Source organism: Mustela lutreola, chromosome 3 (genome assembly GCF_030435805.1).
Source record: "Mustela lutreola isolate mMusLut2 chromosome 3, mMusLut2.pri, whole genome shotgun sequence".
Lineage (NCBI taxonomy): Eukaryota > Metazoa > Chordata > Mammalia > Carnivora > Mustelidae > Mustela > Mustela lutreola.
Window position 1 is genome coordinate 146,853,231 of NC_081292.1, and position 14,983 is coordinate 146,868,213.

At 41.7% G+C, this 14,983-nt stretch overlaps 1 protein-coding gene across 2 annotated transcripts in view; it reads left to right on the forward strand.

The window, feature by feature from the left end:
* Positions 1-14,983, forward strand: part of STK39 (serine/threonine kinase 39) — a 305,730-nt gene that overhangs the window by 179,191 nt on the left and 111,556 nt on the right. For both annotated transcript variants that reach the window (XM_059167118.1, XM_059167117.1), the window contains 2 exons: positions 1,434-1,496; positions 3,250-3,317. In XM_059167118.1, the coding sequence (XP_059023101.1) occupies positions 1,434-1,496; positions 3,250-3,317 (131 nt within the window). The remainder of the gene's footprint in view (positions 1-1,433; positions 1,497-3,249; positions 3,318-14,983) is intronic.

A 14,983-nucleotide genomic window follows, 5' to 3' on the forward strand; every position in this document is an offset into this window, starting at 1 on the left:
ACTGGTGAGAGCTAGAGGCTGGTCCCTTCACTACCTGCAGGGTAATGTACCTGTGGAGTGAGGTTGCACAGGATCCTTGGGGATCCAGCCCCCCATTAACTAGCTCTCCATTCTGATGATAGCCCAGGAATAAGGAAGCAGGGCAGGAGAGGGGACCTCCCTAGGAGAAAGAGAAGTTTTCATCTCTAGTAACTGCCATTAAGGTTTTTCAGTTTAAAGTAGTCTTTTGACTAGAGGTAGAATATTCTCTAAGTGCTAACGTGGGTTTTGGTTGCATCTCAAACCTTACTTCAGATCTGGGTTCAGTCAGCCTGAAGGATTCTTTACAAGAGATCATTTGGTATAAGCCCAGGTTCTCTGGCTGGTTAAAGAATACAGGTTGTTTGTTCTTCTTACACATTTCCCCCCAACATTTTACTATGAAAATTTTCAAATATATAGCAACACTAAAAGTACTTTACAGTGAACATCCACATACACATAGTAGATCCTACCATTACTATACTTTGTCAGTCCATCAGTCCATCTTCATTTTTGATGCATTTCAAAGTAAATTACAGACAGTAGTAGACTTCTCCTATTACTTCATTACTAACCTAGTTATTTTGAGGAAGCCCAGAGAAGAAGAATTTTATTTCTTAAACTTTAGAAAACTTGCTGCAAAAAATTTCTGATGACTTCTCATTATTTTAGAATTGATAGTAGTTTTAAAAAATAATATATATTCATCATTTCATTGCTGTTCCTCTTCTAGTTTTTTGTTTTGTTTTTGGTCTTTCTAGTTTTGTTTGAGGGCAGAGTTCACAGAAGTAAGGCTTGAGGGAAAAACACTTTTGGTATCACATTAGGATTGGATTTCCATCTCGAGGGAAAATAATAACCTATTGCTTTGGCTTTTCTTTTGGGGAAACGTGTCTTAAAAGTCCAACTATCTTTATGTGTTTTTTAAATCCAGTGGAAAAAAAAATTGTTTCAAGTAATGATTAAAGTTCAAGTCATGGTTAAATGTTACTTATCCTAACATCCTTTCAGTGGGGACTTTTAACTTGAGGCGAAATTCTGTGACAAGAAGAGATGGTCCTAGAGCATCTCTCTGCTATCAGATTTAAACTATCATATAGTCCCTGCATTTTCACTTTAGCTCGGTGATTCTCTGAAAGCATAACGGTCACCCAGGGTGCTTGTTGAAGATATACATTCTCTCTCGTCTCTGTGAAATTCTGAATCCTAGGCTAGGCAGGGCCCAGAAATCTTTACCATGTGTCCTAGGTGATTCCAATGAAGGTTGTCAAAGATCACATTTTGATGCAAAAAAACAGCTTAAAATTACGTATGCAAAATTGTCTCTGATAATCGGGACTTGGTGTAAGCATGCTGACCTTACTGTCTCATTTTGGTTTCCTTAAGTGCTGTAATGGTGCCTCTCTTAACAGATGGCGGTGAATGCCAGCAGTATACCCGAGCAGATACAGTCCCTCTCAGTGCAGGACTCTCAGGTATGTTTCTCCACCAGTCATTTACATTTGAGATGATTTGTAGACCTAGTTTTAGGAAAAAAAAAAAACCACACACACAACATTTTCGGGAGATAGACAGTTTCAGGGCAGTCTATCAAAATCGGGGGCATGTAAACTCTTTTTTTAAATAGGTATGGAGAAAAGAGTACTGTTACTCTTGACCATGATTTTCAGGACTTCCAACCTTTAAATGATAGGTTCAAGAGCAAGGATTGATTACCACACTGCTTCTGAAATTGTGGGTACTGTGTGAAATAAGAAAAGGAAAGAAATGACTCCCCATTCTGTTAGATGCTCGCCACAAAACCGTAGAGTTAATTGATAGTTTTTCCTTTTTGGTTCTCAGTTGGATTTCTACAACCTGTTTTCATAATTCTTTTATCATGGAAGTTTATGGGCCAATTTATCTCTACAAGTTGCCTTGTAAAAATAAAAGTCCAGGGACTGTGGAATGCATCTATATTGAAAGTTACATGATGGAAAATATGAGCCATGAGTCAGGTTGGGTGCTGAGCAACACAGGGGAGGGACATGGTCATAGGAAAAGGGTGCAGGCCCCCATTCTGGTTTTGCTATATAATTAATAGGCAAGCCTTTTTGCTCTCAAAATTGTCATACTATCAAGCACCACCAGCCTTGGTATCAAAATTTATCCCCCCCAGATCTCCATATTCACCGATAAATTCATTTTCATTCTTCCTGATATATGTTTTCTGAAAGCGGCTGTAAACCAAGGAGAGAGTGATAGGATTTTATGGTTGCAGGAAGCCTGTTTGAGGTCAGACATCTAGTCCTTGACCCTTATTTTATAGCTGAGGAAGCATAGACTTGCAGAGGTTAAGTGGCTCACGCAAGATTATAGAACTGGTTAGAGGCAGAGCTGAGATTCAGTTTAGGTCCTTTTCTCTGCATCAGGCAACTTAGTAAAACAACTTGAGATAAATCGTGAGGACTGGTTCAATGACAAAAGGCAAGTCAGGAGTAATAATTTGTCCAAAGGCGAATAGAATAAGGGAACCAGGAAAGGGGATTAGGATAACGAGTGTTATATAACACATTGTAGTTGTCTAAGTCATTTTCATATATATTATTTGTTCTTCCAGCAAACTTTGGACACTGGTATTATCCCCATTTTGTAAGTGGGAAATAGGTTTGGAGAATGATTTGCTCAGGTTGCTCATCTGGTCAGTGGCAAAGCCAAGTCTTGACCCGAAATCTCTTTTTCGACTATAGCAGGAAGGTCTACTCATGTCCAGGGTTCCGTAGGGGTAGGGAGGGGAGGTGGAGGAGAGGCATTTGTGGTTGATGCTGTATATTTAAAGAACTAGGTTATAGGTGAGAAAGGCAGGGAAGATCTCTGCCGGATCCCACTTTCCTCTGCCTCCTGATGTTTAAGGTGCTGGCCTTTGTGCATCACCAAATCCCAGTGGGTCCAGACAATGGCTGAGCTTGCGGGATGCTGCTTTAAGATGGCTGACCCTTCTTCTTTGGACTTACTCATACCATCCTTGTTCATAGGACCCACCCTACAGCCAAGGTTTTCTAGTGAAAACAATTTGGCGGGGATGGGAAGTAGGCATCATTCCAACCTTCACATAGAGCTCGTTATGTGGCCAAACAGGACCTGCCGTGTGTAAAGACCTAGTCTGCAAATTTCCAGAAAGAAAGGGTCATGTGAGTCAAGGGATATTATGATTTTATTTATTTGTTTTTTGCGGTTTTGTTTTCCAAGGGCCTACCCAATGCCAGCGAAGACTATAGAGAAGCTTCTTGCGCTGTGAACCTCGTTTTAAGATTAAGGTAAATACTACCGTTTAGTTTATATTGCTTTTCCTATAGTACAGTATTCTTCCCTCCTTCATTAAGTTTTCATAATATTAGCATAAAATAAGATTGTTAAGTTATTTTATTTCACCAAACAGCTAGTGTGTATGCTGTATGCCCGGACTAATTGCTCTTTTTCTAATTGCTTACTACAAAGAATAAGAAAGCACCAGATGAGTGTGTCTGCAGGCTCAGTATACCCTTCATTAAAGTTTTTTTTTTTTTCTCCCTTTTGCCTTTCCTTTCTTGGGCTTTTTTCCCTTTTTGAAAAAAAAAAATAAAACAAAAAAAACTTTACAATGTAAGATCACAGTAAGAGATTTTTAATGAGTTTCTTTCACACTTCGGCAGTCAGTCTGACAGAAATAAACCATGCTTGTTCTACAAGTTGCCTGTTCAGAACATTTTTCAGTGGCAGGTTTGATCAGCTACTGTGGAGAAATGACAGATGTATTTTGAAAGAAGCCTCAGTCGTCTAGGAAATGGATACAAATGTGGGGCCTGACAGTGTCAACTTTGTGTCTAGTGAGTGAAGGTTCTTTCTGTTTCATGGATTTCTAAACCGTAAGGCCCATCTTCCTGAGTATTCTTTGTTAAGAAGATGGTGTCTGAAGACATACTCGCTTCCACGTAATTATAAACAGCTTCAGTCACCAGGTCAATCAGGATACTGTCACGTTTCTGAAGGTGCTTTTAAAATAAGTTACACATATGTTCTCCTTTGACAATTAAACAGATAAAACACATGGCTGATGGACCTTTTTCTGAGCCGTGGCTATAAAAAGCGGACTCATTTTCAAGGTTAGTTTCCAGCCATCTGAGTTAGTGTAGTCTGTCAGGGTAGATAGTCGTTGGCATAATCACCCCTCACTTCGGACAGTCATTTGCAATCTGCGGTGTGTTTTCACATGCTCACTAGGGGAATGGCACGGCAAGCTTTGGTGTGATTTAATTCAGAGATGGTTCCCGGTTAAGAAGTGGAATGATTACAGAGACCATTTTCCTTATATTTGAAAGTATCCTTGATCATGGTTCATAATTATGCATATTTAGTGATCTCTGAAGAATGAAATAGCCCCTTCCTTTCTCATTTGACTTTGGAACCAGATACTACTTTTGTTTATTTTTCACTTGTTCATATATTCTTTCCACCAATATTTGTGATAAAACCACTGGGCCGGTCTCTGAGTTTGCTCCTGAGATACAGTCATGAGTGAGACCATGGTGGATAGTGTCCAGCCCACTTGAGTGCGCAGTGTTGGGCATGACCTTGAGCGTCCCACCATCCAGTCTCCTACTTGATATATCCAGTAATTTTTTTCTTTTGTGGTGTGCTGGATATCTACCTCGCCTCTGTGCGTACTGGAGTGAATCGCTCCTGTGATAACAAAACGCTGTTTTTTGGTTCGCCTTCTTCCTTGAGATCCAACTGATCTTCCTGTTCTGGGTTCCAGTTCTGACCCTTAGAGCAGATACCAGGTTGTCTGGATTACACTCTTCGGAGAGTGTTTTAAAACATGTACATATTCCTGAGCCTTACCTCCAGAGACTGTTTTGCTGTAGGTCCTAGAACGATACAGAAGTACATCCTCTTGTCTTTCTGAGAGCCATTTGTATTTTTATGGGTTCCTTCTTCCTAGGAAAAACAGCACAAGTAGCCTTGCCTCTCGTCCTCTGGTTCTGTATCCTCATGATCTTAGCTGTTTACCTTTATTTACTTATTTGACAGAGAGAGATCACAAGTAGGCAGAGAGGCAGGCAGAGAGAGAAAGGAGGAAGCAGGCTCCCTGCTGAGCAGAGAGCCCGATGCGGGACTCGATCCCAGGACCCTGGGATCATGACCTGAGCCAAAGGCAGTGGCTTAACCCACTGAGCCACTCAGGCGCCCTAGCTGTTCACCTTTATTGACAGCTAGTAGGCACTTACTTTTGTTACCTTGTTCCTCATGGGCCTGGGTGGTTCCCTGGGTTTGCGGCACAGATCTTTGGTCCTACATATCTCCTACCTTCAGAAAAGCTCAGAAACCATGTGTAGTGTCCCATCTATCTCTACACACATGCATACACGAACATGCTCTGTATTTTGAAAATCACAAGGAATATGAATATATTAAAGAGTTTAAGATGTTCTGCAGGGAAGGAGCGTACGTTGGTTTACTCTAAAAACCCACGTGGCCTCAGCACTCTCTTCATGGAACCGTTTTCCAGTTTTATGTTGTAGCCCCCATATTTAAATGCAGGCCTCCAGATGTGGCCTTGGCAGGCTGGAATACAATAGTGAGATTCTGTGATTTTTCTTTTTCCTTTTCTGTTTACACTCTGTATTTCCCCTAAATCAGCCTAAATTTCCACTGCCTTTTGAAATAGCCATGCACCTTGGTGACCGATCTAGCATGACCTAACAGGCAAAGAAGGCCTCTGACTTCATTATTTCCACTTGAAGGGCTATCAAGCCTAATTTGAACTGCAGCTTGTGTTTTAAAACTCATTCCGTATGTCTTAACATTTGTCACTGTAAGAGTGAACCTGTTGGTTTTGACCCATTGCTTGCCTCCTCCCCCGCACCAGTCCGTATTTCACTCATGATTGTCAGTGCGGCATATTAGTTATCATGTTTGGACATATGTCAGTTGTCCATCTGATGAGCCTGTCTTTTACGTCTTTATCTACAACACTGATTTAACGTGTTCAGCAGTTCAAATAGAACAGAGACTTCTGGCCTCTGTTCAAAACCAATCACTTTCTGCATGGATTTAAATAATCAGTATTTTTTGGTATGGTGGCTCAACCAGAAACAAATCCTATTGACTTTACTGCTTTTTGATGGACATTTAGCTAACTACTCAGAGGGGTATCATAAAAGGACCCATTAAAAATGTTACTGAAATGGACAAATCAATGATTTTTTTTTTTCCCTGACTCTAACCGCCTAGAAACACTTCCAAAAAATAGAAATTAATTTTAATATTACTTTTGGTGAATATATGTTCATGCCTAATTGTGAAAATATCTTATGTCCTTAAATGTTTTCAAGGTACTCATTTAAACCAGTTTTTTTCATATTTGAGAACTCAGGAATCTCTCCAAATACATAGTTGGTTTCCTCTAATGGCAATACTTGTACCTTGAGAATTATCCTTTTAAAATTTAAAACTAAACGTTAAATGCTGTTACATTTTTGGGGTCTGACATAACCTGTGCTGACATAAATGTAAGCAGCATGTGTATTCATTCTCTCTGGAAATATTTATTGAGCACTTGCTACATGCATGGTGCCGTTCTGGCTGCTGTGAGGCAACAATGGAAAAAAACAAAGGACGAATTTAAATTTCTTACCTTCTAGGAAGGCTTTCTAGAGGCCGGGAGAGGAAATACTCAGATATTCATATGACTTACATGAAAAATCAAGTTCTCTAAAGGAAAATCTGTATCAGGAGCATAGGAAGTACAGGGGTGCTATTCTGTATTAAAGAAGGCATCATAGATTTCTACTGTTGTGTAATAAGTTAGTGCAGATTTCAGGGCTCATAACAAAAGCCATTTATTCGCTCTGTTTCTGTAGGTCAGAAGTCTGGACCCAGCTTAGATTGGCTCTCTGCTGTGTCTCACACCAGTGCAATTAAGGCCTGCTCATCTGGAGCTTGTGGTTTTCTTCCAGCTAATTTGAGTGTTGGCAGAAGTTAGTGTCTGGCAGATGTGGACTGAGGTCTTTGGTGCCTACAGGCCACTGGCCACACACGCAGTTCACAATAGGGCTTTGCCTTTTTTTCAAGGGTAGGGAAAGGTTTCTCACTGGAGTAAACCAGTTCCATCTACATTAATCTCTCTTTTTATTAAGTCAAAGTCAACTGCTTTGGAACTTTAATTATACCCACAAAATCCCTTTACCTTTGCTGTATCAAGTAACCTAATCTCGGGAGTGACAACCCATCATCTTTAAAGGTCTCGCTCACACCCGGGGAAGAGGATCATGCAGAGCTTGTATACCAGAGGACGGCGGTATTGGAGGCATCCTAGAATTCTGCCTGCCACAAAGGGGATCTCTAAATAAAGTAGTATTTGAGCAGACACCTGACAGATGTGAAGAATCAAGCCATGAGATTGTTTGCAGCAAGAGAGTTCCAGGCAGAGCAAACAATGATTGCAAAGATTCTGAGCTGGAAGCATGATTGAAGCAATTATAAAAACAGCCAGGGAAACAGTGTGACCAAAGGGGTAGGAGACCAGGTCAGAGAGTTAGCAGGGGCTGAATCCTTTAGGGCCGTGTAGCCTGTGGTGAGGACTTTGGGCTTCACTGTTAGTAGGTGGGAAACCATTGGAAATTTGTGAGCATAGCTGAGTTACATTTTCAAAACACTGTGATTGACTTAGGGAGCATACACCATCCAGGAACCATTTAAGGTGGAAACTCAGAGCCCTTTGCCAAGCAGTTGCAGCCAGGCAGAGAGCTATGATGTGATGGACCAGGCCAGGGAATAATGGAAGTGACATGTAATTACTGAATTCTGGGGATGCCTGGGGGGCTCAGTCGGTTAAGGCACTGCCTTCCGCTCAGGTCGCGATCCCAGTATCCTGGGATAGGGTCCCGCATCAGGCTCCTTGCTTGGCAGGGAGCCTGCTTCTCTCTCTACCTCTGCCTGCTTGTGCACTCTCTTTCTCTCTCAATCTGCCGAATAAATAAATAAATAAAATCTTTTAAAAGAAATAAATCATTATTGAATTCTGGACAGAGAAGAGAACTCAAAGATTACTTAAGATCTGGGCCTGAAAATGTGGATGAATTGGGAGGTCCAGGTTTGGGTGGAATCGAGAATTCAGTGCCAGAAGTGGTGAGCTTGGGTTATCTCGTGGACGTGTGTGTAACGTCCAGCAGGCTTTCGGTTGCACCCGTGTAGATTTCACAGGAGATCCAGTTCTGGGCTAGAGGTATTAATTTGAGAACTGTTGGCGCATATGGTATTTAAAGCTGTGAAATTAAATGAAATTACCTAGGAGTGAATGAAGACAAGTCATCTGGCGCACTCTCAGGTGGTACATGGATGCAGAGTGATCAACGGATCGGTGAGGAGAGGCCGGTGAGGAGAGGCCGGTGAGGAGAGGCTGGTGAGGTAGAGGAGAGAATGGCGGTCCGGTAAACCAAACAGAGGAAGTGTCTCAGGAAAGGAGGAGTAAAAAGCTGCAGCCGTTGCTGTTAATCAAGTCAGTGGGAACTAAGAACTCACACTGTATTTAGCAAAATTCAGCACATTCTTGACCATGGCAAGAGTTGTTTTGGTGGAGTGCTGGGGACAGAATCCTGACTGAACTGGGTTCGGGACAGAGTGGCAAGAGCGAACGCGAGATAGCAAGAACAGATTACTTGTTAGTACGGATAACGTAACAGAAAGTCACTCTCCAGGGTGGCGGAGGGATGGGGAGATAGCCCAGTGAAAATACAGGGTGAAGGGAATCCTTTTTAAAAAGGCGTTGTGTGTAAGTTAATGGGAAGGAAACCTGGAATGAGGGAGGGGATATGGTAAGACTGCTGTCCTCAGGTGGGTCGGACGGGATGACACCCAGGCATACACGCAGGTGCCAGCCTTACTCAGAAGGGTCCCCCTTTGGACAGGGCAGCCACCATGATGGAAGGGCGGGCAGGCTGACGTGCAAGGACATTGATGGGTTTGGATATGGGAAGGCAGAAGTCCTCTTTTGGTGTTTATATTTCCTCATAAAATAAGGACTGTGATCCGTTGAATGTGAGGAAGGGAAAGATATTTGAGGTTTGAGAGGTGGAGGAAATTGTGTAGGGAAGCTGGAGAGTAAATTTACCAGGGAAATGTGGTGAGATGAGCAGGTTGTCCCAGTGATCCCCTGAGGCTAGTGATTGTGGCTATAAAGTGGAGCTGGTAGCTTGATCCCTGAAATGGACTTATCTTGATGTCCCAGCATATAAATCTGTGTGCATGTGTGTGATTGTAATTGGCACAGAAACACAATGCTTAAAAACATTCTTAGAGGAGTCTATGAACACACCTATAAGAGGAGTCTGTGAATTACTGTTTAAATCATAAACAAATGTGGCCCATGGACTTGTCCTCTGTGATCTCCTGTGTACAAGGGGCCGTCACCTACCCTCCTCTTTCACCACAGTCCTCCCTCGCAGGTCCAGCTTCCTTCTCTTAGAAACTTTCAAAGTTCCACGTTCCTCAAGTATCAGCCTGGACATCCAGGGCTGGTCCCCGCCATACGATTTCTTCATTCCCCATTCCCTGTTTGAAATTTACTCGAGATCATTTGTTCCCTCTCTGGGCCCAGATAAACTACCTCTTAAACCAGCCTGTGTGAGAGGAAGCTGGAAGGTTGTTTTGGCCAGTGTTTATCAGGTGAGAGAATCCTTGCCTTCCTCTCTTGTACCCTTCTCATTCCTTCCACACCAAGACTCTGATATATGCGTGTACCTACATATGTAAATGAACACACAAACACACAAACAGACCCTCGCTCTGTCTTTGGGAGCCACTGATCTAGCCAGTGCGTGGCTACTGTGTTAGCAAATAGTGTGCTTATCCTTACTCACTGTGGCCATCTGGGCATGAGGTTTACGTGTCTTGTGCCCCACTGGCTAGTGGGGAGAGACTTGAGTTTAAGCAGGTGTCTCCTCAGTCCTTTACTAATGCTGTACGGGTAGCCGCCCGCTTACCTCTTGGAAAAGGTCATCCTGACTTTCTTTTTGACATAGCATTTTATAGACCTACCTGCTAAGACTCTGGCTTCCTTCTCCCTCTTCCCACCTCCAGCCCCAAAAGGCCAGCTAAGCCTCCCCTTCATCCTGTAAGTAGGAAACTGGAAGATATTTTACTTCTCAAGATGTCACATTCTATAAGAAAAGACAGATACAGGTGGTTACAATGATGTATTTGTTTCTCCGTTCATTTCTGGTGGTTGTAGACAAAAGACTGAAGAGGCAAAGGCTTATTTGTTCCTTGAAAAAATACACTGTTGACCTTGTTCTTAAAACTGACCTGCTAAATACAAGGGCTGGAGAAAAAGGGTGAAACCTTAGGTCTCAATGTTAAATGCTGGAGATAGTTAAAAAAGTAGATTTTTCTTTTTCCTTTTGAGTACTTTTATGCAAAGGTTTTCTTGCCAATTGTATATATGGTAATGTCATCTGTGTTACAAAAAAAAACTTGAGTATCAAGGTACAGCATAAGGAAATCCTCTTAAAGACGTCTCGGAGAAAGATGTTAAGTGGGCCATCTCATAATTCATATACTGTCAATAGATGGTACTATCATTTCTAATTTCAGTTGAACATTGTACAAATATTTTGCCTTTTGTAGATTTTTCATAAAACGGAATAGTCATGTGTTTAACATAAAACATATGTTTCCAAGAACCAGGCTCAGCGATTTGGAAAAATTATAAACTTATCAGTTAAATTGTTAATTCCTTGGTGTAGATGCTGTTCATACTTTGACAGCTCAGCCCTATGGGTTACAGTTAAAGTTTTGCTGAAGGCAGCTGTGACACTTGCTGTACATAGACACTGTGGAATGGGATAGTCCACCAATGCACCCATAATGATTTTACCTTGTTATTAGGTAGAAATGTCATTACACCTTGATGGGCTAATTAAGACCCCAACAAAACTACTTTCCTGCTTGTAGGAAAAGGTGATCTCTAGAAAATGATTTTTATTTCAGTAAAAATCCTTTAGCATGACAATATTGCCTAATATGACTTACTATTTTCGTTTCTCTATTAAAAGATGAACTTGAGCTATTGCTATAGACTTAGTAAACCATAATTTCATAAAGAAAGCTGAAGCTGATAAAAACAGTGTTGATCACCGTTTCAGCACCTATATGTCTGAATTCTAATTCCATGTTATCATCATTCTAGAGAAATTAGAATTCTTAAATGGTTCTTTAGCCTGTAAAATCAGGTTAATTGCATAGGTTTTACTAGTCAAGTGGTTGGGAGGCTTGATTAATTTTTCCCCAGAAGGTTAGACAATGTGGGTATGGTATTCAGTGTGGCAGTGCTTTCAGGTACACTCCCTCCTCCCCCCAACAAACTGTCTATTTATGGCCTTCTTTGCTCAAGGCTTTGTTGAAAATCCAAAGATGAATAAGACAGGGTTTCTGCACTCACAGAGCTTACCATGTGGACAGAGAGATCAGACCCCACTCAAATGACTCTAACACAAGGTAGAAAGTGATAAAGGCAATAAGACAGATGAGAAGATGAGCTATGGGTAGTTAAAGGAAGGCAAGACCACTTTTGTCTGAGTGTTATCTTTGTTTTACTTGTTCCCGTGGTTACCAGTGTTTGTTTTTTAGCATCCATATTTTGAGAAGAGTAAGAGTTAGGTTGAATCCAGGGGTAATGTCAGGCTGTGGTCTTCCGAAAGGGCCTTATCAGACTTAAGTTATTTCTGCCAAGACCACGTTGGTGGTTTAGCAGAGTGGTATGAATTAATTCGTGGGCACCAAGTTATTTGCTCTTTAATAGTAAAAATATTTTGACATTACTTACTTTTTTGGAATGTTCTCTTTTGGTAAATTCCTTTCCTCTGAAAATTGGAGTCATTGTCACACATCTTGGCTTTATTGTCAGTGAGATCGTTCAGAAAGATGAAGATCCTACTATGTGCCGGGCACTGGGATAAGTGCTGTTTGTGCTTTGTCTTCTTTATCGTCATAAAACCTCCATGACATCAATCCTGTTGTGACTGACCTTTCACAGACGAAAAGATTAAGGTGCAGAGTCATGGGGGTGATTTGTCTAATACTACACAGTGCAGAAGCAGTAGACTGGGCCTTGAAAACTTAGGACTTTTCAACACAGTCTGTGCTCTTCCCCACTTGACGCCATGGCCAGGCTCTATTCAGTTCCATTTTGAGTGCACTTAGGATGGTTGCATTCACCTGTCTTCTTACTAAGACGTCATGTAAATATTTTTCTTTAAAGATTTGTTTCAGAGATAGCAAGTAAGCCAGCGTGGAGAGGGGTAAAGTGAGAGAGAAAGAAGCTTAAGCAAACTCCTTGCTGAGCTCAGAGCCCAAGGCAGAACTTGATCTCCTAACCCTGAGATCATGGCCTGAATTGAAACCAAGAGTCAGATACTTAATTGACTGCACCACCCAAGGGCCCCTCATGGAAATATTTTTTTTTAACAATGCTTCCTAATAAGCTCATCAATTAATATTGTGACAGGCATACCTGAAGATATTTTAGAGATGACGCAAATAGCAATTTTGTAATTTTATTTTATTTTGTTTTTTTGTAAAGATCTTATTTATTTATTTGACAGAGAGAGAGATCACAAGTAGGCTGAGAGGGAGGCACAGAGAGTGGGGGAAGCAGGCTCCCTGCTGAGCAGAAAGCCTGATGTGGGGCTCGATCCCAGGACCCTGAGATCATGAGCCAAAGGCAAAGGCTTAACCCGCTGAGCTACCCGGGCGCCCCTCAATTTTGTAGTTTTAAAAGGACTGTCACATTATATGCCTGATTTCATTTTTCCTTTTGTCTGGTGTTTGCTGCCCACTGATGAAAAAGAGAGATGGGAGATATTAAGTAACTTTTCTGTGGTCCCAGAGCCAGGACAGGCTGGAGACTGGGTCTTCTGGTGTTCCTCCAGTGGTACTGATAGGGAGTTGGTGTAAGGGGATGTGGTGTGATGTAGAATATAAGCCTTTTGTACATACAACATCCTTCTACTGGTAAACATACTCAAGGAAGGAAGATTTACATGAAGAAAAATTTAGTAATGAAATCAAAATAGAAGAATTAAAAACCAATCATGGTGAGATATTCACAGTCTTACTACTCAGGGATACATCATTATTAACTTCTCTATGAAGATTCTGGTCTTTTTTCCTCCACTTACATTAATGTAGATTTAAAATAGTTCTACAATAACATCTTCAAAATTTAATTTCTCATAACACAGTGTTTTATAATCTGCTTTATTTGGTAATGTCTTTGTTATCTTTATTGTGTCAATGAAGATAGATCTACAGAATCATTTTAAGTGACTGCCTTATATTTTGAATGATTGTGCCAAAACCTATTACTTAAAATGTATTATTGGATATTTATAGAGTTCCCAGTTTTTCGGTATGGCAGCATATAAAAACTTCTGTGTGCAAAAATGATGTTTGAAAACTGCCCAGTAGAAAAGGTCTCTTCCAGCATTGAATTTTGACTTTGGCATTGTATACCCTCAGACATGGAGAAACCTGGAGATACATAACCAAGTAAGCCTGGTATCCAAGCCCATGGGGATTGGAGGGGCTGGTTGTAGCTCTGGGTTCAGTAGAGGATGTCACTGTCTATGTAACTGCCAACACTGCTCTCTCACTCTGTAAGGGCTGAGTTCTTAGGGTAGGGTTTTAACTAAGTTATTGTACCGAGAAAGCCACACAGATGAATGATTCCTGAGTATAACGTGCTCACCAAACACAGCTATTGGCTCCCATTTTGCAGTTGTTCTTTTGGGTTCTTTCTCCTAGTGGATATTCTTTAAGAAATGCTCTCTTGACTGTTGGCTGTGAGCACCTTAGGGTTAGAGAGAGTGACATCTGTGGGACATAACAGCTGGAGGAGATGAAAGATTGCCCTTATGCTTTCAGAGCCTTACACAATGTCCAGCAAGTGATAGGCCCTTAATGAATGTGTGTCACACGAGTACCAGCTGAGTAATTCTTAACTAAAGTGGGTTGCGGGGTCTCAGGTGAGCCTGGGTGATTCAGCAGGGTAAGCATCTGCCTTTGGCTTGGGTTATGATCCCAGAGTCCTGGGATCGAGCCCCACATATGGCACCCTACACAGAGGGGAGTCTACTTCTCTCTCTTCCCACTCTTGCTCTGTCTCTCTGAGACAAAATCTTAAAAAAAATAAAATAAAATAAAGATGGATCTCACAAACTTTTAATATCAAGATGTTTCATAAGTCTTTATTTTTCAACTCTGTATTTTTGATGGTATAGTGGAAATGGGTACAAAAAAATACTTCTTTACTAGGTTTTCTCTATAAGAGTTCCCAAGCAAGGTGATACTTTGAATATGATCTCCATATTTTGTTTTCAAAAATATATGTGGGCTCCATGCTGTAAGAACTCCAGGGCAGTGTCTGTGGCAGAAGAAGCCCTGCTGGGCGAGGACCCTGATAGGAGTGAGCGCTGCCCTTCCTGTACCCCCAGTTTGGATTACTTCAGGCATTGCCCCCGGCATTGGTGGGCTGTCCCTGCCAAGGCTCACTGTGTGAGTTTTGAAGTATCTATGTGAAATGCTGCTTCTTCCAGACCCATCTCTAGTAGAACATTCCCGTGGTTAAAAAAAAAAAAAAAAGAACAAAAAAACCAAAACAGAAAAGTCTTCCTGGCCCCTCCAGACAGCCTAAAGGTAGAAGCTGCATGAATCTGTGGAACTTACCCACAACTATACCTCTGGGGTGGGGTGTTTTCAGGGAAGCTCTCCTCTAACCTCAGAGAACTGCAGTAAATTGTGCCATGTCCCATTGCTGTCTGCGCCAGGAGTAGGACCCCACTTGCAACCTGCAGGGCGGGGCCGGGGCGGGGGGGTCGATGGGGAGGTACTTCCTTCTTCTCCTCTCTCTCCTCATAAGTTCCTCAGTGCTCTGACCAGCAGTCCA